This window comes from Odontesthes bonariensis, chromosome 21 (genome assembly GCF_027942865.1).
Source record: "Odontesthes bonariensis isolate fOdoBon6 chromosome 21, fOdoBon6.hap1, whole genome shotgun sequence".
Lineage (NCBI taxonomy): Eukaryota > Metazoa > Chordata > Actinopteri > Atheriniformes > Atherinopsidae > Odontesthes > Odontesthes bonariensis.
Genome location: NC_134526.1, coordinates 16,118,369 through 16,142,056, shown reverse-complemented (window position 1 = coordinate 16,142,056; position 23,688 = coordinate 16,118,369). Strand labels below are relative to the sequence as shown.

The 23,688-nt window shown below is 39.6% G+C and overlaps 4 protein-coding genes across 7 annotated transcripts; 2 read left to right on the top strand and 2 right to left on the bottom strand.

Annotated features, from left to right (window-relative positions):
* Nucleotides 1-183: 183 nt before the first annotated feature.
* Nucleotides 184-6,585, top strand: mfsd13al (major facilitator superfamily domain containing 13a-like). Its single transcript, XM_075453123.1, has 7 exons — nt 184-748; nt 947-1,261; nt 1,344-1,772; nt 2,048-2,202; nt 2,297-2,380; nt 4,000-4,143; nt 4,786-6,585. Exons 1-7 carry the CDS (start codon nt 536-538, stop codon nt 4,925-4,927), a joined length of 1,482 nt encoding a protein of 493 aa, XP_075309238.1. The 5' UTR covers nt 184-535; the 3' UTR covers nt 4,928-6,585.
* Nucleotides 6,586-6,692: 107 nt separating this feature from the next.
* On the bottom strand, nt 6,693-8,615 carry LOC142370692 (uncharacterized). Its single transcript, XM_075453125.1, has 6 exons — nt 8,512-8,615; nt 8,009-8,314; nt 7,812-7,912; nt 7,652-7,699; nt 7,299-7,409; nt 6,693-7,178 (listed from the first exon to the last, which is right to left on the bottom strand). The coding sequence occupies exons 1-6, from the start codon at nt 8,561-8,563 to the stop codon at nt 7,125-7,127; spliced, it is 672 nt and encodes a 223-aa protein (XP_075309240.1). The 5' UTR covers nt 8,564-8,615; the 3' UTR covers nt 6,693-7,124.
* Nucleotides 8,616-10,205: 1,590 nt separating this feature from the next.
* Nucleotides 10,206-15,624, top strand: LOC142371240 (ER lumen protein-retaining receptor 2). Its single transcript, XM_075453858.1, has 5 exons — nt 10,206-10,461; nt 12,519-12,619; nt 12,724-12,882; nt 12,987-13,239; nt 14,264-15,624. The coding sequence occupies exons 1-5, from the start codon at nt 10,371-10,373 to the stop codon at nt 14,296-14,298; spliced, it is 639 nt and encodes a 212-aa protein (XP_075309973.1). The 5' UTR covers nt 10,206-10,370; the 3' UTR covers nt 14,299-15,624.
* A 1,180-nt stretch (nt 15,625-16,804) lies between these two features.
* On the bottom strand, nt 16,805-20,469 carry LOC142371242 (lipid droplet assembly factor 1-like). Of its 4 annotated transcripts, none has more exons than XM_075453860.1 (5): nt 20,416-20,469; nt 19,078-19,221; nt 18,808-18,976; nt 18,567-18,709; nt 16,805-18,477 (listed from the first exon to the last, which is right to left on the bottom strand). In XM_075453860.1, the coding sequence occupies exons 2-5, from the start codon at nt 19,156-19,158 to the stop codon at nt 18,418-18,420; spliced, it is 453 nt and encodes a 150-aa protein (XP_075309975.1). In that variant the 5' UTR covers nt 19,159-19,221; nt 20,416-20,469; the 3' UTR covers nt 16,805-18,417. The 4 variants fall into 4 exon arrangements, with proteins under 4 accessions (XP_075309975.1, XP_075309977.1, XP_075309974.1 ...); XM_075453862.1 differs by having other exon boundaries at nt 19,078-19,188; nt 20,416-20,466; XM_075453859.1 differs by lacking the exon at nt 20,416-20,469 and adding an exon at nt 20,285-20,408.
* Nucleotides 20,470-23,688: the final 3,219 nt, after the last annotated feature.

Below are 23,688 nucleotides of genomic sequence, written 5' to 3'. Positions count from 1 at the left end.
CCTCACACGGCTCAGTAAAGTCTACGATGACAAATAACAGTTCAATATTTTAAATACAACACTCGCTGTCACCACTTCCTGCTTTCTTTGACTGGCAGTTATATTGGCCAATGACGGAGAAGAAAGCGGAAGGAAGGAGTTTTGGTAGCCAATCAAATGTTTGTTTGTTGTCTTTGCGGATCCACCCCGAACCAGGAGCACAAAAGTCGAGTTAGACAGGATATCAGCGTGATAGGTAGATGTTTTCTTATGATCAGGGGAAACATAAAGTAAATCCTTTTTTTTCTTTCTTTTTTTAATAAGGGACTACTTTGTTGACATGTTGCCATGTCATTAAAACGTGGCAGCTTGGAACCAAAACCGCCTCACATTTGAACGCCTCTTTCCTCTGAGAGATCGACCAAAATTTCACTAACTTTGCACTTTGCATAAAATTGTTGTTGTGCTAATCACCAACAACGTGAAATAAGTATTGCAAGCAGTGACGCCTCGTCCCTCCAGCTACCCATATCAACAGGTAACAGCACGAGCTGCCATGGTTGCGGAGGAGAAACCTTTGGCAAGTGTGCGCCCCGGAAGAATGAATATAATCCACCACCTGATGATGTTTGGGGTCAACCCTGCCGCACTGGCTTATGCAATGACCACTCTGGGGTCAGGCATGATTAACAACATTTTCAGCTTTTATTATGTCAAACTCTTCCTGAATAAGTACAAAATATCTGAAGGGGCATTCCACCAATCACAAGTGAGTACCTTGGCAAACCAGTTTGGTTCTTCTGTAATTGTGTTGCATATTTATGTGTATTTTCATAACCGTGTGTACTATTTACTGTTTTTGGTGACTTATTACCAAAACAAGCAATTGATGAACTCTCTGTTTATTAGTCAGCCACTGCAGCTTTATTTGAAACGTATTTTTAGAGAAATGCCTCACTGCTCACAGGTTGTTTACATGGTGTGGAATGCAGTCAATGACCCTCTCTTTGGATACCTCCAAGATAACTCCAGGGTGCCCTGCTGCTCTCAGCGACGTCTCTCCATCCTCTACGGGGCTCCCCTCTACTCGCTGGCTTTTCTTCTAGCCTGGTTCCCGTGGCGCTCCTATGCCCCTGGCGACTGGTTGAGTGGCTTACATTTGACAGTAGCGCTGTGTGCTTTTGATGGCATGCTGACTTTTGTGCTGCTGGCACAATGTGCCTTGTTTGCAGAAATTTCCAGCCACCATCAGAACCGGTTAAGACTGATAAAGTACAACCAGGTAAGGGCACCACCTTTTCTCGGCTCTCTCGACAAGTCAAGTTCGTCAGTCCTTCTCATATCCTCTTTTGTCAAATTCTTAGGTGGCTTCTCTTATTGGCTCCTCCAGTGTCCTCTTCTGTGGAGTGCTGTCCAGAAATATGGAAGACTTTACAGCTTTTCAGGCATTTGCAGTGCTGACTGCTGTTCTGAGCTGTGGCTGCATGCTATATACAGGCTTCCATAGCGAGAGCCGCTTTGATAATAAAGTGTCTCAATCAGATCCTCTGGGGTCTGTTGACCAGCCTCCCCATCAAACAGCATGTTCCCTCTCCATGTTGAAGAAGTTGACATGGCAGATCCTGACCAACAGGGACTTTCAGCTGTTTGTGCTCATGAACTTCTTCCAGGTGTTCATGTTGGCTTTCTTGAATAACTTCACCATGATATTCACAGAGCACCTGATACCTCCAGATGTGCTTCCATCACTGGCCAAGAGCGTAATGTATGGAGCAGGATTCATCTGTCCACAGGTATTGTTCCACTTGGGTCATAAAAGCAAAAAAAAGAGAGATGTAATAATGATGTAAGAGATGTAATAATGTCCTCCTGCTACCTCTAAAGACCATCCTAATATTTCATTATAGTTTAGTCCCTCCAGATTACATCATTGACATTAATGTTGGTTAAAGAACAGTCATTATTTCTGTCAGTTTATGAACACCAGTTTCCATTTATCGTGTTTCTTCACACAAAAAAAACTCTATTTTACATCACATGGTGAAATAACTCATTGTCTCCATCCCAGCTGTTGGTACTGAGCAGTCAAAGTCTGCTGCATGGTATCGGCTACTATAGGATCATCCTTTACACTTTCTACCTGGAGGTGGGAATGGCAGCTCTCATGCTCACACTCGGTCCTCAGCACTACTATATCCTGGCATTTTTCCTCACTGTTAACATGTAAGAAATTTCGGACGGGGTTTTTCATTGTCCCGTACAGTATATCCATGTTTTCAGTATAGTACCTAATCTCTCTCTTCTGTCTCTCATGCAGGGTTATAATACAAGCAGCGTTCAGTCTTTTTGGCTTGCCTCTTGCTGACATAATTGACACAGATCTGCAGAAGTACAAGCGCAGGTAAAGCAAAAATAAACATAAAAGTATTGAACAAACTTTGAAATTTGATAGTAAAAAAAACAAAAGCACAGTTTCACCAAAGGGATTACAAATTATTCTGAATAAATTATCCCCATTATATGGAAATCTATTGTTATATGTCATTTAAACACAAATGTTGACAGGAAATGTCACAGTGCTGACGTGGGTAATAGAGCATGGCAAAAAAAAAAATCATGGCAGTCTACCTTCTCATAATTTAGATATTTGCCTCTGGCAAAAACTGGTGGAATGTATAGAGTAAAATGGATGGATGGACTGTTGAGCTGCAAGAATCCTATATTAGATAAGAATGGGACAACATTCCTCTCCCGAAGGTCTAGCCTCTGGTGTCCTCACTGTTAGACTGTTGTTAAAAGAAGAGGGGATGGTACACAGTCATGGCCCTCTCCTAACCTTTTTTCAGACCTGCTCATTTAAAGTGATACTCCGGAGTAGATTCAACCTGGGGTCATTTGAACCGTGATATCCAGCCAAGTAGCCCACTCGCAGTTTTTTCGATATTGGCTGAACATCAGCTGAGTTACTAAGTTATCCCGAATAGCTTCGTACAAGGGTTAATGGATCCTGGTCCGTATCTCCAAAATTACCACACTAAAATCACATGCCATGAGACCAAACTTCTACAGGAGTACAAATATGGTCTGTACTCACCAAACGATGCATTTGGAATTTTGAAAATAGTCCAGGAGTTTATTATTATCAACACAAGCCTGATAGCTTCTCTGCAGCTAAAGCTGCGTCGACGTCACTTCAGAGAGCTGGGAGCTTCAAAATAAGATGAAGGTTGATCTACTACTGTAGACAACAAAGCAAGGCTGCTCAGTTTCTCCATTGATAAAATAACTTCACAACTCTACAACAAAAAACTTCATTAAAAAAACATGTAAAATATAGCATATACTTTGTTGTCTACAGTAGTAGATCAACCCTCATCTTACTTTGAAGCTCCCAGCTCTCTGAAGTGACGTCGACGCAGCTTTAGCAGCAGAGAAGCTATCAGGCTTGTGTTGATGATAATAAACTCCTGGACTATGTACAAACTTCCAAATGCATCGTTTTGTGAGTACAGACCATATTTGTACTACTGTAGAAGTTTGGTGTCATGGCATGTGATTTTAGTGTGGTAATTTTGGAGATACTGCCAGGATCCATTAACCCTTGTACGAAGCTATTCGGGATAACTCAGTAACTCAGTTGATGTTCAGCCAATATCGAAAAAACTGCGGGTGGGCTACTTGGCTGGATATCACGGTTCAAATGACCCCAGGTTGAATCTACTCCGGAGTATCACTTTAAGATGAGCAAATATTTTATCATGAAATGGTAAATATTTTATATGTTTTCTACGATCTCTTGTGATAGTGGGCGTTGGTTTATGCGATCTGTGAATAATTACGTTCTTTTTTTTAACCTGACATTTTGCTCGGTTTCCTAACTTTTTTTAGGTCTGTTTAGTTGGTATCACGTTTTTGTCACCAGTGGCAAATGCATAGAATGTATTTTTAAATGAAAATCGTTTTGTGTCTATCATCATGGAAATAACTATTATTTGACTACTAATGTGATATCTTCCTCAGCTCCCCTTTGTCCTCCATGGTGTTTGGAACAAATGCTCTTTTTACTAAGCCGGCTCAATCTCTGGCACCAATGATGGTGCTTAATATCCTGAACCAGTATGGATATGAGCAGATGAAGGACGTGGGACAGGATTTAGATCCGAGGTAAGGAGCGTTTCTCGTATCGTGTTACTTTAAAGGTTGAGACCCCACCAATGGATTGAATATTGTAGCTGCTTTTGAGTATAACGCCCTTCTTATACTGTCTCACTGTGTGTGTGTCTTTTATTATTAATCTTTATAGATATGACATCCATTAATATTGATTTAATGCAGTCAATCAATAGTATTTATCTGTAACAATTTACCAAATCAGGTCAGTAAGTTTTCAGTTGAAAAAAAAAAAAGGCGGTGGTAAGGATCAGTTGATGGACTGAAATGCTCAAAGCTGCCATCATGGAAAAGGATGCTTTTAAAAGCATGTTTGGATTAACTGAGAACTGATAAATTGCCCCAGCGAGAACTTCCACTGCCTCAAAGGTAAATCATCCAGGAATTTTTTTTAAGAATTAAGTGATGATCTGCTGTGGCCTTTCATTGCAGAGGTCACTTTTGATATATTAAATTCAGAGCTATGATAATATTTTCTTTAGAAGAAGGTATTTAATAAGCCTGACTGTGTTGATGTGCACATTAGAGTTACACTCTTTTAGGAGCGTTAAGGAACAGACATTATGTGCAGGCTGTCGCATATAGTGGTGCAGTTGTAGATGAAAGTAAAAATTCCTCCACTGTCTCTTCTTTTAGCTCTTTGGAAAGCCTCCACAATGTCATGTTCTACCTGGTGTGTCTGGTGCCGATGGGTGTCGGTGCTGTGAAAGTCCTGGCTTGGAGGCCGTTTTCCATCCGCAGCAGTCATACAGTCGACACAAAGTACATTGACAGCTAATGTCAATATTTTCAGGATGCAAAAGAAGCGGGTTGTCATGTTTTTTGTGGGGTTTTTTTTGTCGGGATTTTGAGAAATTAACTTTTGAATGTTGAATATTTGATGCAGTCTATGAATATCTAGTGAATTGTGCGGGTGGGGAACTGTAAATCATTTTGGTGGGACAGTTGATTGGTGACACCAAAGAGATAAAGATCAAAGAAATCTACAGTTTTGAGAAGATGAGGGATGGCCCAAAGCTTTTGCTGTAAAGATAAGTAATTAAGTGACGGTCTCTGCTGCTTTAGTGGATTTCTCTCTCAGGGAAATATTTCCCCCCAAAAAAAAGAGATGTTTTTTTTTCACAATGACAGTGACTTGAAAGATTTAATCCTCGTAGTTCTAACTCGTCTCTTAGTCTTTTTTTTTAAGCGTTGGCTTGCTTAATGTCTGTCTGTCTTCTTTTTCTCGAATGTGATAAAAGTCGGACACTTTGTCCACTTTCTGACTTCCTCCCTTGTACACTTGTTTAAGCACTGGAGGTAAATCTGAATTATTAGGCAGCTTCGTATATGATTCAGAATATTTTTTACCAAAGTTTTCAACCTTACACTCCTTTGAACCAAAGGTGGCCAAATGTTATTCACTCTATATTTTTACACCCAAAGACATTCACATTCCTGGGTTGAATTTATGACTAGAGCATAAAGTACCCAAAAGAAAAAAAATATTTTAGCAGTTTTTTGTTTTTGTCAGTTATCATGCAGTCATATATGTATGTATATGTGTGTGTGTGTGTGTGTGTGTGTGTGTGTATATATATATATATATATATATTTAGCTTTGGATCAGCAGCCGATTTCATTAATTCATGTCAGCCTAAAATGCAGGCGCTATCATTTAACAGATGTTTTTCACTGACAAATTCAGGAATCACACATATTCTCCGGCATTGACAAGTAATGAGCTTGTTTTCGTGTATGAAATGGTTTATATATATTTACATAGGCTGAGAGGCACCTGTTGTTCCTTTCTGTGCCCTTTCACAGACTTGAACTCTACTTCATCTGCAATTCCAATATCTGAGTGAAATCAGATCAAAATGTTTTCAGGGAAAACATTGCTTACAGCATTGTTTTTTATGGTTTACAGTAGAAGGTGAAAAAAGAGGGGGAAAAGACCCAAAAGGGAAAAAAAAGTCACGCAGACTTTACATCAGGAATGTTGGGATGAATGAATTTTAGTATTGGGTGGGTATTCTTATCCACCTCAGCCTTGTATGTGTTTGCAGATTCTAATGTAAACACAACTTGGATGGGTTAAAAGATGAGGACAAATTTTGTGTGTATGATTGTATGCGTGACAATAAATCTGATCTTAATCTTAAAAGATCTTAATATTCTAATGTAAACACACTGAATCTGCTTCATTAATGTGGCTGTTTGCAACGGAAAAATGGACATAACTAAACAAGATGGTGCACACATTGATCAGTGTTTGGTTGCCTTCATGTGAATTTAAAATAGGCTCACTGTGATTTCTTCGAAGGAAGAGGCAGTTTCACTGTTTCCTTTCCTTATTTAACATTATCAGCTGTAAAGATACAAAGCGTCGAGTGCCTAATTTGTGTTGACAGTGTTTGTAATGATCAGATTTCTGTGTAAGTTTTTGATTAAAAACATGTTTACACAAATTTCAACTTTCGGCATGATTGCTGCTTTTTTATTTTCTTATTTTAGGTTTAAAGAATATGTCTTTTGTTTGATGCAACCAAGTTGTAGTTCAATAAGGTCAGCTGGTGTCATGTATTGTCTTTTTTCCAGCAGTACTCACATTTGCTCTTTGTTTTTTTTATTTTTTAAACCTGTTCAACAACACACAACAAATTTTCCACACGCCACGTCATACTCTGATGCAGAAATTCCTTAAGTTAAAATCACACGGATAAAGATGAGTGGAAACGTTTAAAAGACTGGAAGGTCTGATTGAGACCGCACAAGGACATAGTCGTATCTAACAATGCGATGGCTGAAGGTTTGTAAGGAAAAGGAAGACTGACTCAGCACCATTGTTGTGCTGTAAATGTCTCATAAGAAAAGCTGAGTATCCATCGTTGAAATGTTTCACAGAACAGCATCCTCGTTCAGGTTTCATAGCTTTCAAATGTCCTCTCATTCCGGATGATGGAAATGTGTTATTTATCATTCTTTAATGACTCTTAGATGTTCTGGTAGATGTCATCAGTGGAGATGTTGCACTGGCCACTTGATGCCTGTAATGACATTCAAGTTTATTTAAAGATGATGGTTAGGAGATTACATGCAACAGCAGTTGTTAATGCAATCTTTCTTTTGAGTAAATCCAAACCCTAATGTGCTGCAACAACATTTACCTCAACTTGTGAACTGTTTCCTCTTCTTATTTGTTTGGCTTTGCTCAAGTTCCTTCTGCTGTGCAGTTCTTGCAGCACATTGCGAAATTGTGTTTTTTTCTTAAAGCTCAACTGTTTCGGGTGGGGCGGAAGGCAGAAATTTGTGTTATAACAGATATTCGGAGTTCACCTTTTAAGTGGAATGAATGAATAAAAGCAAGCGTTTCAGTTGTTTTGTTTCTTTTCCGGCCAGGAATTTACAGAGGCTGTGGTTCCTGTTCCTCTTTTTTTGCTTCTGTGGGCGTTTCCATATTTAGAAAAACAGTCGGCGCATCAAAAATAAATGAACATGAAAAATAAGACACTTCAACTACCTTGTCAGATTTAGACGTCTCTGCGCTGACACTCACGTTGTAGCCGTACTGGAACAGACAGAAACAGTTTTATCTTACAGCTTTTGGTCTCAATTTTACGAGCTCTGATAGATCCGGACAAAAGTGTTATTTTCAGCATAAATATGTCTACGGGATTTACCTTCTTTAAAATGATAAGCGTCACTATTGCCAAGCTATAGATGGCCAAGAGGGTGAACGATGACCACAGAAGAATGTGCCGCACCATTAATTGAACTTTCTCTAAAACATAAAATAAAAAAGTGTTCATCTTAATCAAAACATCCAAACACCTATAGAAGGTATTTTCTCACACGCCTCACACTCTGTCCTCCTTACCTCTCACTACCAATGTTGTACCCAGTGCTACATACTCCTGGCAGCAGTTCGTTGATTCTACAGCACAGTAGTAGATCCCGCTGTCGTTGACATTAAGTGACTGGATTTGTAAAGATGCTCCAAGCAGGCTGTACCTGCCAGCTAAGCTGAGGCGAAGAATGTTGTCATCTTTGAAAGCAAACCATTGTTGCTTCTCAGCTTTACAGCGTGAACTGATGTTGCAAGGGAGAAGAGCCGATTGTCCTGTTTCATGCCAAATCACCTTGTTTGGCTGTGATAAGCAGCTCTGTTCTTCATCTTTGCTCTCTGGGGCAAACAGGCAAAGACAAATAATGGGTATAAGATTTAATCTCGAAAGGCAAAGTCTTTAAAGCCAACCGCAGAGCTGAACTGTGTTTAGAGTGATTCATATTGTTATTGTAGAGCAATGAATCCCCTGAAAACAACGAATCAGTGAAAACATTTAATCCCCAAAGGAAAGATAGATGTCACAGATGTCTTACCTGTCCCAGGCAGGTGGATGAGCAGAAGAGAAAGCCAAAACAGCTGCTTCATGTCTGTAGTTTGACAGCTTATGAGTGATTCCCTGAATGAAGCGATCCGAGCAGCTGACAACATGGGAAGTGAGTATAGTTCACTTCCTCAACAATTACGTCTCACTTGTTTTTTCTCCTGTATTGAGCAGCTGAATGATAATAAGACCTTATACACAAAAGCGACAAACATGCTGTTTATTCTACACTTCCTCACGTTCAACAGGTAGGATTCTAACATTTCTCTTTGAAACTGAGAGAGCACAAGAGTAAGCCTCTCGATACATGATGTGCACAACATCTCAGACACTGTAAGAACAAGTAGAAAACTATCATGCTCAAGTGATGGTGAAACCTTGGAAATGTATAAATGGGAAATAAGCAGAGGGACACTCCACAAATGTGATTATAGGGCAAAACATACCAGATTTACTTCAGAAATATGTAATATGTTTAAAAATATACATGAAGAAAGCACTGTTAAAAGCAGCTCTATTCAGTGAATGGTGCTCACTAGTGCGCTCAAAAATCCAGTGTTTTTGTGTGTGTGTCACAGCCACAAGAAACTGTAAAACTCTGGGCTTGCTGTGTCCTCTTCTTGGTGTGTTGGGATGTCAAGCGTGAAATCCTGTTGTAATTTCAGCACATCTGCGAACAGCCTAACCTAACCAAGCACACCTTTGTAAGTTCGGAAGGTTCTGCTTTAGGATCGATTAATGATCTAGTTCTTATTAGTGTTATAAACTGTTGTAAAGCTAAAGAGACATGAACAGTCTAAAAGGAGTTTTACTTAACACCCATAAGATGGTTATGTTTAGATTTGTGGTAGTTTTCTTTTGGTAAGAGGCCTTTAAAGGCTTGCAGTTTATACTCTTAAAGGATAAGACCGGTTTTTTGACATTGGGCCCTTGATTTCACATTATAACATGATGTTCTACTCACCCCTGCTTGTTGTTGAACATTTGGAGCTATTCCGAAGATATTCGAGAGGCGTCTGGCTACTGTAATTTTGATTTTTTTTGTCGTAAAGTGGGTGTTACTGTCTTCCTCGTCGTGCTACTGCCACAGACAGCCCACAGACCTGCTGCCTATTTATTCATTCGGCTAAAATTCAAAATTAGTAACCCGGATTTTTTTAAGTAAGCGACGCACCTCCACGTTATCAGTGCTAGTGTACAGTAATTAATAAATTATATACAGCATAGTTTATGCCTGTATAAACTTGCCCATAGGAAACCGTTTCATGGCCGAATATCTCAAGAGAGCAGCCAGACGCCTCGCGAATATCTTCGGAACAGCTCCAAATGACCAACAACAAGCAGGGGTGAGTAGAATATCATGTTATAATGTGAAATCAAGGGCCCAATGTAAAAAAACGGTCTTATCCTTTAAGGGAAGAAGGCCACTTTCTGTAGTCAGAGCCTACCTGATTTTTTTTACTTGCAAGGGAGTATTTTTAAATTTCGTGGGTGTCTTGTAAAGCCTTCTTAATCCACCACAACTCATCACTATTTAATGAAAAAGCTGTCCCAGCATGGTCCCACACTTTCGCTCCTCAGGTCAATTCAATTCTTCGTAGGCGGGTCTTTTTGAGCTGTCAGTCAGATTTATGTCCAATCAGAACCCATATTTCTGTTATGTCACGCCCCCTTCCACGTCGACCAACACTCTCGCCATATTTTCAACCCTGTGGATACCGTAGACCTGTGTACCCCAAAGTTGCCAGGAGAGGTTCACAAAACAGCGGAAAGTGTGCCCAGTCTGCTTCAAAGTAATTAGTGGCATCTGCGTCATCTTTCTGTCTCTGTCTTTTTATTAAATCTGCTGCCATGAACGTCTTCAGACTGACAGGAGACCTCTCTCATCTAGCTGCTATCATCATCCTGCTGCTCAAAATATGGAAAAGCAGGTCGTGTGCAGGTAAGCCCTCGCTTTAGGGTTTTATCAGTTATTCAACAGTTTCCCCTCTTCTTGTCCTTGTTTACGTCTGCCTTTCGTTAACTGTTAAATTGATCGTTTTAACGTCTCTTCCATTTCGTAAATCTTAATGCTAATTAGCTTCAAGTGCTAACGTTTCCTACTCATTCATTTGAGACAGTGGCTAAAAGTAGTTACTGAGCTCACTGCTGCCAGCAATTGGCTACACTTGCCTGCAATTCCTCTAATTTGCTTTTTTAATTCAGCTACCGCTGTGTTTACGAGAAGATTGAAATCAGATATTAGCGTTAAACGTGTCAAAACATAGCCTAGCTTCTGCTATCTTTGTCGGGGTTGCAAGCTTGAGTTAATTAGCTGTACATTGTGGACTGAAGGAATGTGGTCAGCTGCTACTTGGTAGACAAATGATCAAATAAAAAGTCCCATCAGATTTATTTCCCATCACTGTCCACAGCTTAGCTTAGCGGTTTTGCCAGCTGTACACATCACACATCCATGCATCCTGCCCTGTTAACTTGAGGTTTTGGGCTCGATTTTTTTTGTCTGGCTTCTGACGTGGCGTTCCAGAAGAAGCTACGGAAGTAGCTAAAGATTGACTTTACTTTCACCACCCTTGATTTGAGAAGCTCTTGGAGACCTCTATTATGTGTTTATTGTAAACTCGAGACTTTTAAAAACAACCGTAATATCTGCCTGATTCTCTGGGGTCGCTACAAGATGGCACAGTTTTGTTTCCTTTCGTTATAAAGTGTTGTAACTGTCCAAAAGCTAAAGAGTAAAGGCATCTGAAAGTTGTTTATGTTCAGGGGGTCACGATAGGTTTATTTTGCTTTAAGGTTAGAAGATCAGTTTAATGGTATAGCCTTGTAAAAAGTCATGAATTTGTGCATCGAGGGTAGGACTGAATTCTGTTTAAAACCAGAACTTATAACATCCCTTTGACCTTAAACACTTGATTCAGATAACTCTGTGTTATTAAGGGGGATTTCAAGTAGGCTAATGAGTCCTCCTCAAAGATTGGTAGGAGAGTCTCTTTTTTTTCTAACAGAGAAAACAACAGCATTAATAACAATAAGGTTGTGTTATAACAATGACAATACTACAGAAATATGGTGCAAATCAATGTGACAATTACGGATCAAAAAGGCAACATCAAGCATGGACCAACTTCAAAGTGCAACTGAGCATTGCTGGGGATGGAGGGACATGAAAATACACACAGTTATGCAGTTATGTAGCTGTTTTACTGTGGATGTAAGTGAGATCATCTTTAAGGGTCCTGTGAGAGGCTCTGTTCAGATGTCCTTATACCCAGCAGTTACTTGTGACTTGATCAACAAATCAACAGACACAGCACGTGGTTAACTATTGGAGCATGCTGGACCGCCAATGGGAATTGTTGTGTTGAGTTAAACCCAGAAGCTTTTACACTGTTATCACCAACATGACTGCAGTTCTGGTTCAGAGCACACAGCCAAAAATGACTTTGTGTACGACCTGAAAAAGTTGGCTCCCAGCTGGAACCAAAAAAACAAACAAAAGAGTTCTCAAGTGCAAACTATGATTTTATCAGTAGGATTGTTATATTCTGCATCTTGGGAAGAGAAGATGTTCAAAGCCTTTCTGTGATTATAGTCACTCAATTTGGGAGGCTTTAATATCAATTATATTTACAAGGTGTTTGGCGTCAGTAAAAGTACCCAGAGAGCTGCTGTAATTAGCTCAGAACACACTTTGAGGAATTTTGTACAGACGTCTTTGATGATGTCGTAAGCTCATGTGGACAAATTCATTCTCTTGCTTTTGATGGGTCACGACTATTGGGTTCAGTGTAAAATATTCATAAAATAAGTCCAAAAGTTCAGAAAAAGTTGTGATTGGCCTCTAAAAATGATGCTGATTTCCAGATGGGCTCCTCTGATGTCCAGTAGAGGTCGCTGTCGTAGTAGGAAAAGCCTGGAACATGGATTGTGCATTGTTGCTGATGGTGTTTGCACACCTCAACATTAACTTTTTATTTCCTGATGTTTTTGTTAAAGGTATCTCTGGAAAGAGCCAAATTCTGTTTGCTATCGTGTTCACCACACGCTACTTGGATCTGCTCACCTCTTTCATCTCGCTGTATAACACGTGCATGAAGGTAAGACACCGGTCACACCTCGACCCTGACCTGCAACCCTGCGCACAGGTCCCGTGTTTCACTTTCGTTCCTTTGGTGACGTGCTGCTCTGTGTCGTTTACCAGATGATCTACATCGGCTGCGCTTATGCAACCGTCTACCTGATCTACATGAAGTTCAGAGCCACCTACGATGGCAACCATGACAGTTTTAGAGTGGAGTTCTTGGTTGTTCCCGTCGGGGGTCTTTCTGTTCTCATCAACCACGACTTCTCTCCCCTAGAGGTGAGTTCAGCCTTCGGTGCCCTATTTAATTGATAATTAAATTGTCGCTATGAGAATATACATGGTCCTCTGCATGTTTAAAGGGAGCCTCTCTCTCTCATTAGATCCTTTGGACATTCTCCATCTACCTGGAGTCGGTGGCAATCCTGCCTCAGCTCTTTATGATCAGCAAGACCGGCGAGGCCGAAACGATCACCACCCACTACCTGTTCTGTCTGGGCCTGTATCGGGCCTTGTATCTCTTCAACTGGATCTGGCGTTTCTACTTTGAGGGATTTTTTGACATGATCGCCATAGTGGCCGGTGTGGTCCAGACTGTCCTGTACTGTGACTTCTTCTACCTTTATGTCACCAAAGGTGGGTTTCCTACTTTCTACTGGTATCATCCACTCTGTCATTTGACTATTGACAAATAATGCTGCAGGGGTGAACTAAATTAGATGAGTAACCCAAGCAAGAAAGTAGGTACATGGAATAAGTTGGGACATTTTTTATTAATACATGTAAACTATGATCACTAATAACACTTTTCTTGCGGAGGGAAACCCCTCAAAGATGGGTTTAGGTTTCCTCTGATGCTGCACTCACGTGCCCACTTCTTGTACATTTTAAATGCCTTGCACATTCATCGATATAATCATTTCTGTTGTCCACACCACTCTGAAACAAATTAATCCGAGAGTAACGCTGATGCAAAAGATGGCTAATCAGCTGTCTTTGAAAAGCCTTTCTGCAAAGTTCATCCTTAGATGTTCTGAGGTTTTAGCAACTCAACCTCCTGAATGAAGTAACTATTCTCCAAAGTTATGGTCATTTAAGACAAAAACTCCCTCCTCATGCTGCCATCCCTCCACAGTAACTCAGTGGATACGCTGTCCCTGGAGGACATAAGGGAAATATTGTGCTAAGGAACAGTAAATTTCAAGTTTTACTTCACAGTTCCTTAAGCCGCATTAAGAATGATTTGCCTGTGGAAAATTGATGAATTTTCTCATTCTGTTTAATCGCGTCATAATTCTTCGAAAGGTTGCAGTTATTCACATCATGCGCACGAAGAATATTGCTTTTTGAAGCAGCCCATGGGTTTCAAAAAGGATTGGAAGTTTGGATTTGCCTTGTTTTTACATTATAGTGAGCTACTTTTGTACAGTAATTTTATTCAACGTGAAATTTAGTTACTTGAAGCTAGTCTCCACCGCACTCTAAGAACCCAGAAAAATCTTTTCTTAAGTCAAACTGGTAAATGATCATTTACATGTTTCTTATCAATACCTTTGACAAAGGAAAATGATGGCACTTGATTCATGTAAGTGCAAAATGGCACAAATGAAACGCATCTCTGTGAGCAGCATAGTGACGGTTCCTCTTCTCGCCCCTGCAGTGTTGAAAGGCAAGAAGCTGAGCCTGCCGGCATAACACCAAACAGGAGAAGATGGCGACTCCCAGCAGACTCAGGGGGGTGCGGAGATGACATCGTGGAATCTCAAGAGTTATAGCAATGGATGCCTAAGACAGAGAACCATCTAATAAAAACACTAGTCTTCTTGAGGATTGCTGATGGAACTGGTAAATGCCAACAAACACCAGAGCTGAACACAGATCATCCCAGATCAGCTTGAGGATTTCTCTGTTCAGCATCTTGCCTTAAGCGTCTTTTCATTGCTGTTCAAAATAGAGAGAAAATGGTTTTTTTTGTTTTTTTTCTACATGTGAGGTGTATACGCTTATTCTTCCTTTTTAGTTTTCCTTTTTATTATTATTTTTTATAATGCCACACGTAGGGATGACCGAGGAGTAACTTGTTTGACTTGGTAAATGCACAAAATGTACAGTCTTATTAAAAAGTGAGATAACGAGTAATGTATCCGAGTGCCTGATGAGGATTATGTCCACTCTCGCAGTATTTTTATTTTTTTCTTGATCTGTCTTTTGTATTATTTGTCGAGGTAACTGTATGCATAAACCATCACACGTGTGCTCTTTGTCAGAAACCTTTAAAGAGGCCAACAGCACATCAACACACGTGGCTTTTGTACAAATGTTGCTTTCTGAAAACAAAACTAAACATTTTAACACGTGAGTCTTGTCTAAAAAAAAAAAGAGAACATATAAACTTTTTTATTTTTAAGAGGAACTCAATGTAATCTTAAACTCCAGAAGTAACTGTTAAATGGAATTTCTTATATGCCAGCAGTCATGATGTTGCATTCGTATTTTCTAATGGTGCTTGTCTTGTTTGGAATCCAACTTGAGATGTGTTTACTGGTCTTTCTTTTTTTTTTTTTTTTTTTCTGCTCATTGTATTTCAAGAAAATACCTTTAAAGTAATCTGAAATGAACACTTTGTAACATTTTGGACGTAGACGGAGCTCAGATTTAATTTTAGCTCTTGTAGCACCCCAGTAACAAACTCATAAACACCTTCCGCTGATTGAACTGGTTCATATACACCGTCTGAAACTGGGTAAAGAATAAAGAAGAGTTATGACACAATGGCTAATTGTTCCAGTTCAGCTGCTAACTGTATATCTGGAGTGAGCATTTGATCATATTTAATCTAGTCTCATTGTCCCTGAATAACTAATTAGCTGTGACGGTGTTCAATGGGTGCATTTCTCTAAAGTTTTAAAGGTCCCTCGTTAACTTTTTTAAAGTAGTCATTCCTAAAAAAAATCATTTAACTTTTTCCTTTTCTTTTTTTCTTGCATGATATCACCTCCATTAAAGATTTTATGAGAATCACCTTTTAGTGGTGTCGTTTTACTTTTTTTTTAAACATTCATTACACAGCAGGTCAACATGCTCTGCAGAGTCGACGGCATCACAGGCGCCATGGATTGATAGTTTTCCTTAAAACCCTTTTGGGAAAGTTTGAGTTAGCCTACAATCAAAGCAAGTTGCTTGAAAGGTAATAGAGGGTTTTCATCAAGAGCCTAACAACTGGTAGCACTCAAAAACAAGCCGACCAGATTAAACTTGACTACAAAAGATCTCCAAATCACCAGGTTTGTGACACACCAAACCAAGGTGAACTTGTTCCAGAATTACTGGAAAAGAAGAGACTAAAAGTAAGGTCTTATTATTTTCTGGGAAATGTATGAATGCCAGTGAAAATAAATTACTGCTGTCAACAGATATGACTAGGCAGAAGCTGCAGGATAAATTCCTAATTGAGATGCTACTTGCTCACGGTCAACTAAATGTAGCATAGCTGACTGGACTGTGCTTTAAAGCCCACGCGGATAATGAACTAAAACATTCTGCGAAAGCAGCCCACAGAGCTTAAGGCAAAGAAATGGAATGTTTTTATGATCTTATTATCAGTCACCTGACCTCAACACAAGTCAGCGTACTTTTCGCATTCTGAAGGAAGAAAGAGGAGAGAAGTCTTCTACAGCAAAAGCCTGGAAGTAGACCTAGACTTTAAAGGACTGGCATCAAAGTCAGCTTGTCTTTCACTTGTCGCGATGAAATTTTAATGTGCTGTGTAATACACAGTGTGTACAGTGTAAATATCCTTATAAAAACAAACCAAAAATAAAAATAACTTCTTAAATCAGTAAATAATCAGTACAATAAATGTTTAAAGCCCTTGAATTCAAACGGAAAATCAGAATTTCAAACCCATCTCCATCCCATTTGAAATTGTGGCATTTCTCAGAAGCAACGATACAAAAGCTGCGATGTGATTTTGTAACTTTTCATACGCGTCACCAACTCACCACTGAGGAAAAAACACAAGGGTCAGGAATCAGTCCAAAGGAAAACAACTAGTTACACAGGACTCAACATGCCGAGCATACCGCAGTCTCCTCACACGGGTAAAAAAAAACAATTATATGCCAAAGTCTCAAAGTTAAATATGGTCTCTCAGTACATGGGATTATTTCTCATAAGAAGATAAGAGTCAGAAAAATTTAACTTCTTGTGATAATTTATTTAAAGATTCAGTTATAACAAATGTTCACCTCAGTTATTGAAACAGGGGACATTACAGCCAGTGTATCGCCACAAATATAAAACAGCTGCAAACTTATGAAACAAAAGCATTTTCACTCGGACATACATAAACCACAAAGGATAAAAGCAAGGCTTCTCTAAATAAATTAACACTGAGATCACAAATATTAATGCATCCTGCAGCACAATATTAGGCTGGTGGTTTTAATGATTTGGCTATCCGTGTTGATTCTCCTCTATTTGGGTCATTTCTATAATCTAATGACATTTAGGACAAAATATAGTAAAAAGATACTTAATTCTCAAAGCTTTTCTTACATGCTCAAACTCCTTCTTAAGATTGAAAATAGGGACGTGTACCCAGGTTGACTTCATTTAAAGCTGTTTCTACGATTATGGTGCAAAATATTTTCTCATGGCTGTCGTTTTCCTGTCTAAACAGAATTAGAATTGAATGTTTTCAGTCTTTAGAATATGTTGCGTACTTGAGTTCCTTCCCACCGAAGATCCCTTCAGTCACATGACTAGCACAGTAGCACAGACAAATAAAAAAAAACAAGAGTAAGAATCACTGTTTAATCTATCTTTCAGTGCTTTAATGATTCACTGATAAAGTCAATTTTAACATACCCGCTCTGATAAGCTGATTTATAGTGCAAACCAATAACAGAAAACCTCCTCAGTAGCCAATGTGTACACTGCTGATCGCATGAATTGTAATCGCCAACTCTTTCCCCGTTACTGTTCGGCACAGTAGCACTGGATGAATGAATAAATATAAGATTGGATGAAAGTGTAGGCATGTCTTTCTTGGGTGCGGTGAAGTCTGCTGGACAAAGGCAGCAATGCCACATGGGCACGCTTTAACAAGACGGAGGAAGAGAGGAAGTGTCCACCCCCAGTGAAAGAGAGATGAGAGCTAGGAGAAAGAAATGAAAAGAAGGAAGAGGGATACAGTTGGGACAACCTCCTCCAAGTCAGAAATCACCCAGCAACGCAATCACACAAGGTCAGAGGAAAGTTCAGGGCTGAATGCTTTGATTCACTGGAATTATCTTAGATACTTTTTCCCTGACAATGTTCGTAGAAAAATAAAATGTGTCTGCCCTTAAAATAGAAATAGTGACAATAATAAAGCAATGGTGTAACAAAAGAGATGGCCTTATAAAAGCGAGTTAAAAAAGTGTTCATTGGTATGTTATATCCTGTCCATCCTGTTCCCTGTGTACTTATAACATTAACTCAGTATAATCAACAAACATATCTTTGCTGTTACTTGATGTAAAATCATTGGCCAACTGAAAGCACATAAAGGAGATGCAAGAGTGAATAAGTTAGTGAATAAGGCAGGTGAAAGTTGCTCAATACTTTGATAAATTCAAGATAATTCACAAGTATTGAACACAACATTCAGATATCTAAAGCTAACATTGAGCTCATATCTATATGGCAGTTACAGGATTCTTATGCCTAACAAATCGGTTACCACAGCAGATCACATTCAGACCAGATCCCCATCACATCTTCAATGGTGCTGATTGACAACTTCAATAGGAGAGAGGATGAAGCGATCTGCTACATCTCTTTTGGTCCTGAAGCTTCACTCTCCTTCAAATTCTCACGATTAACACCATTCTGGAGGGAAGGACAGCATCAGACAATGTGCGCTGTAGAAGCTTATGGTTGCCATAACAGCTGCATGTATAATTAAGGCTGTAGAATACCATTGGGAGTGGGTCTTTGTGCTTGAGTAGGCTTGGGATGGTGATGAACAAAGCATTAACGATGACCGAAACCAGGACAGAGAAGATGGCGATGCCAGAGAGCACGGACAGCAGAGTCAACCCTCCAACAAACAACAGGAACACTAAACAAAGAGGCACAACAGGTCTGTGATAGCAAATTTAAAACGACAAAAAAAACCCATCCCAATGCAGTGGTAGAGTTCGACTTTGGAATACCAACCTGCAAAGAAAAGAAAACCTGTTGCTGACATAGCAATGGTCACAGAAGTGAAAATGAGGAAAAGCCCGACGGGCAGCGCAGCCATTGCACCGAACAGCAGCAGTGTGAGGGCTGAGAATGGGTGGCTGCTGAGGTACTGCCTGATCCTTGCACTCACCACCTGAGCGACCTGTTGAACAGAGAATGACATCATGCAGCTGCGAGGAAAGGCATTTGCAAACATGCACACAAGTTCTGTCTGACAGTTGCAGATGGAAAGTTTTGGGATACCATGGGGTCGTTCTGAAGGCGGTTCAACAGGGTCGTCCATCTTTTCCAAAGCTGCTGAGTCAACCTGCTGCTGCGCTGCATCTTCACACGCCTGAGAGACAGTCAGTCAACCTGAGGGGTCAAATCCCACCGCTGAAGTACCTGCTAAAAGTTACGAGTGCTACACTTGAGTTTGGGAGAGTCCATCACAAGTGGCATCTCACATATGTGGTCAACTAAGGTTAAGAATTTAAGGATGCTTGATGGCTTGCCTACTGTCCATTTCCGGACACATGACCCGAAAAGCGCTCTCCTTAACTTAAGCACACAAACTTCTTGCTCCTACAACCATGCACACACTGGGGCTGCACCTGATTGGACATGCGCATTCTTTTGGTCACAATCCTGCAGGGTGACCCCAATTTGCATCCGAGTACCGTCAACTTCACGTTCACAATGAGAGGCTAATGTGGCTTTTTTAGGTACAGCTTTGGCTTGTCTAAAACCAAAATGATTTAAATAAAATCAATATTGTGATAAGATCCACCACACAGTCACGCTTTTGCGTTGGGGATGGACAGAAAGCCACGAATGGGAGGTTAACTTACCAAAATAAGCACATGAGGCCTTATTGAAACACATATTGGACCAATAATTCTTTAAGAAAAGAAAAGAAAAGAAAAAAAACATGGAAATAAATGTGGAGTTAACCATTCCAGTGGGCAGCCAGTTTTGTGAAGCATTTAGTTTAAACATGATGGAAAGTTCATGCTGGATTTGATTCTTTCAGTATGTTTTAGTATTTTTCTATTACACGAATAAGCTCGGAAACTGTAAACACTATGAAGCGATTTTACAACCTGATGTAAAACAAACAAACAAACAAAAAAACATTTAAGACAAATACTGGACGAGAAATTGAGTAGTAAAAAAAAAAAAAGAAGGGAGGAGTTTTGCATTCAGATTTGGGAGGTTTCCGTAGAAAATGAATGGACTACGTGACTACCAAGTAAACAGAGCTACGTGCGGAAAAGTGACGCAGGCGAGAGCCCTCAAATATTAATCTCGGGTTTACTTCATCAACAGTTTGATTTTGTTCAAACTGTTTCGCGCAGAGGTTCAATCAAACTATCCGAGCTACTGGACAGCTGCTCAGGTGAGACGTAAAACACCACAGAGGACCCAAACACGTCCCGGGAGCCGTGGAAGTTCTGCTGGCAATACATACCTGACGAGTGTAGCAAATCTCGACTGATTCCCACCAAACAGCAACTCACAACACAAGTAATCAAGTTCTCTAGTCGCCTAAAACATTTATATTCCATACTAAGGATCACACCCTTTCTGAAGAGAACACACCTCTTTGTCCGCTCTTCCTCCCCCATCTTCCTCCTCATCCCTTTTGACTCTGAAAGGTTTGTGGAAGTTATTGCTGCCACCTACTGTTGACCAAACACGTTGCAGCACAAAGCCGAAGGTGAACGAGGAAATCAGCTGGTGTCCTTCCAAATAAAACTACTTAGTAAGTAGGAAAGTAAACAGATAAATAAATACACAAGGTGCTTCGATGTAGTTATTAAAAGGATGATCAGCACGGATTCCGGGCCCATGCAACAAAAATAAACCTTCAGCCTGCCTCATGACCCATTCACCAACAGGCAAAAACAAAAGGATGCTTCTGTGTCCAGGGGCCTAAAGTACTAAAACGCCATGTTCAGTGCCAGAATCTTATTTTGAAAGGAAGGCTACTTTTTTGCGTAAAGCACTCAAGCCTGAAGACCGCTGCACACATTTATAATCAGCAGACAAGATAATTGTAGCTCTTTTTCTGTTCTACTTAAGAAATAAATTCAGTCAGTTACAATGAATCCAGACTGCTAAAAGGGAGCACTAATTAGACGATTTATAAAGTCTTTCCAGTGGTCCCTGATATCTTCTTTCTCTTGTTTTTTAGGCTGACTGAAACCTTTTTTTGATTATACTCTTTTGACAACAGTCTGTGAAAGTCTGGCAGAGGAATATTGTCCCATTCTTCTTCAGATATAGGGTTAGTTCAGAGGACGTGGTGCCAAAGATTTTCAAAATTCACTTCAAATTTTGATTCAACTGACCGTAAAGTAGTTTTCTGCTTTGAGTCAATCCATTTTAGAATGAGCTTCTTTCACAGAGACGTCTCCAGATTTTCCGAATAATTGATGATGTTATGTACTGTAGATGGTGGAATGTTCAAAATGGAACAAATCAATGTTGAGTAACATTGTTACGAAATTGCTGGATCATTTCTAGAGTTTTTTGCAGACTGCCAAACCTCTGCTCACCTTTACCTCTGAGAGAGGCTGCTTCTCTAAGGTTCTTTTTTAATTTCCAGTCATTTCACAGATCTGTTACCAGTTAACCCAATGAGCTGCAACCTGTTCCTCCAGCTGTTTCTTTTTGCTTGGCTTGCTTTTCCAGATAATACTGCCACCGCCCCAACTCTCTCTTTAATGTTTTGCTGCCAAATGTCTTACTTTCAACATTTGATCTGTTTTCCATGTTTTATTGTACATGAAATCTTGGTTTTATGAAGTTTTTTAAATTATTGCATTCTTTTTGTATTTACATTTTACTCAGCGTCCCAACTTGGTTGGATTTGCGGTTGGTTCAATCATTTGAAAGACAGACAGTGAACTCATCTGCAGTAAAATGTTTGCTCTTATATTTTTCTGTGATGTTATCTTTTTTAAGAAATAACTCTTCTCATATTATTTTATTGTTTAAACTGTTCATTTGTCATGTGCTAATAATATATGTTTGATTATTTTACTTCATTATGACATTTATCAAAACTTTTTGGTTCATGAATAATTGCACATACTCCTTCACTATACAACAGATACTACTACTACTATGCTACGACAACTGCTAATAATATAATAATTTTTATAGTTATTATTGTCATTTTAGAAACTCCACCACTAAATATTGATGGACCATGGTCTCATAACCTTTATTTAAACTATTTGTGTCAATTTTCTGCTGTTCTGCATGAGCATGGAACAGACCCTTAAACTAAGTTAAAGCTGGCAGGGGCACAGAGCAATCTGCTTTTCAGTCAGTGACTCAAACAAACTTAAAGAAGGCTTGCACTGTGCTGACAACTGCTCTGGAGCTGACTGTGCAAATAAGAATGCTGCAAAAGTTGCTGAACAATACTGCCCATCCTCTACAATAACACAGTGATGAGACATTGTGCTTAGTCAGAGGCTTCTTCAGCTTTGCTGCGATAAGGAAATTCCTGCCAGCAACAATAGCCATATGCAACAGTTGCTTATGCTGAATAATTCTGAATGACATACTAATGACTATTATTGACTACTAAGGCTACAACTTTTTAAAAAAGATTATTAATTTCATTCATTTAATTCACAACAGGATCAAACACCAATGGAGGGACATGTATGTGCCTTGTTGCTAACAAATTTTGCTTGAACCTTTGCACGAGTCCTCCACAAGTCCATACATTTCTTTGCACAGAGGTTGTGCTGTCTGTAACCCAATAAATAAAGCTTGGCCTCAAAGTCAATGGCTCCTTGAAATGAACGCTTACAACATGAATAAAGTAATGTAAGTTGCACTCTCACGCATATCCAGCCTCTGTCTCTTTGAATGTGCAGTATTGATTTATAAACAAATCCATTCATTCAAAATGCATTATTATCATTTTGTTTTAATATGATAAATACAATAAATGGAAAAAACAGTCCATGATATGACCTGAATCGTGCATATTTCTGTAAACATAGATACGATGCTGACGTATCATCCGCTTTTTGAAAATGATTCCGAGATCATCAGATATTCAGCGCTGGTCGTCCGCGCACGCGGGACGTCAATAAACTTCATGCATTGAATCCATGTTTAAACAATACACGCATTATATTCAAACTTCATGCATGATTTGCTTGCATTTTATTGTATTTCAAGCTTGTACCACATGACACGATCACCCGGTCATGTCATTGAAAGCGACCGGTAGGTGTCCATGTGGACACATATCACCCCGAGACAGATTTTTTGATTTTTGATTATGTTGTACATTTTTTTTTTTTGGACATCCACTTTGTACCTGTTACTTATAACATAAAATGTCTTTATTTTTGTTTACTTTCAGTTTCACAGCAACAGTGGGCGGGGTATTCCGAACGTGGCCTAATCGCGACCAAAACTCAAATGTAAACATTCCTTTGAAACCACAACAAGCACAGACCAAATTCCCATGTTTGAATGACCATTGTCGGAGAAGATCCGTTGAGTTGAGAGAAGATTTGCATTCTTTTGACCATAAACAACCTTCAAAAATGGCAGCTTCAAAAAATACCAAGAGAAGAGAGAAACCACTGTATACTGTCCAGAAAAACGTTGTTCTGACTGGAAATTCAAGTGGATACCACGTTGAGGATTTCCTCGGTGAGGGCGGTTTTGGAAAAGTGGCCAAGTGCACAAAACTGGATACAGGAGAGATTGTGGCAGTGAAAATTGTACGAAAAGACCTTTTCAGAGAAGGCAGAAGAGAGGCCAGAATGCTGAACAAACTCAGACAGCTTGACCTTGACAAGAACAACTTGGTGAAGTTCAGGGAGCACTTCAAAT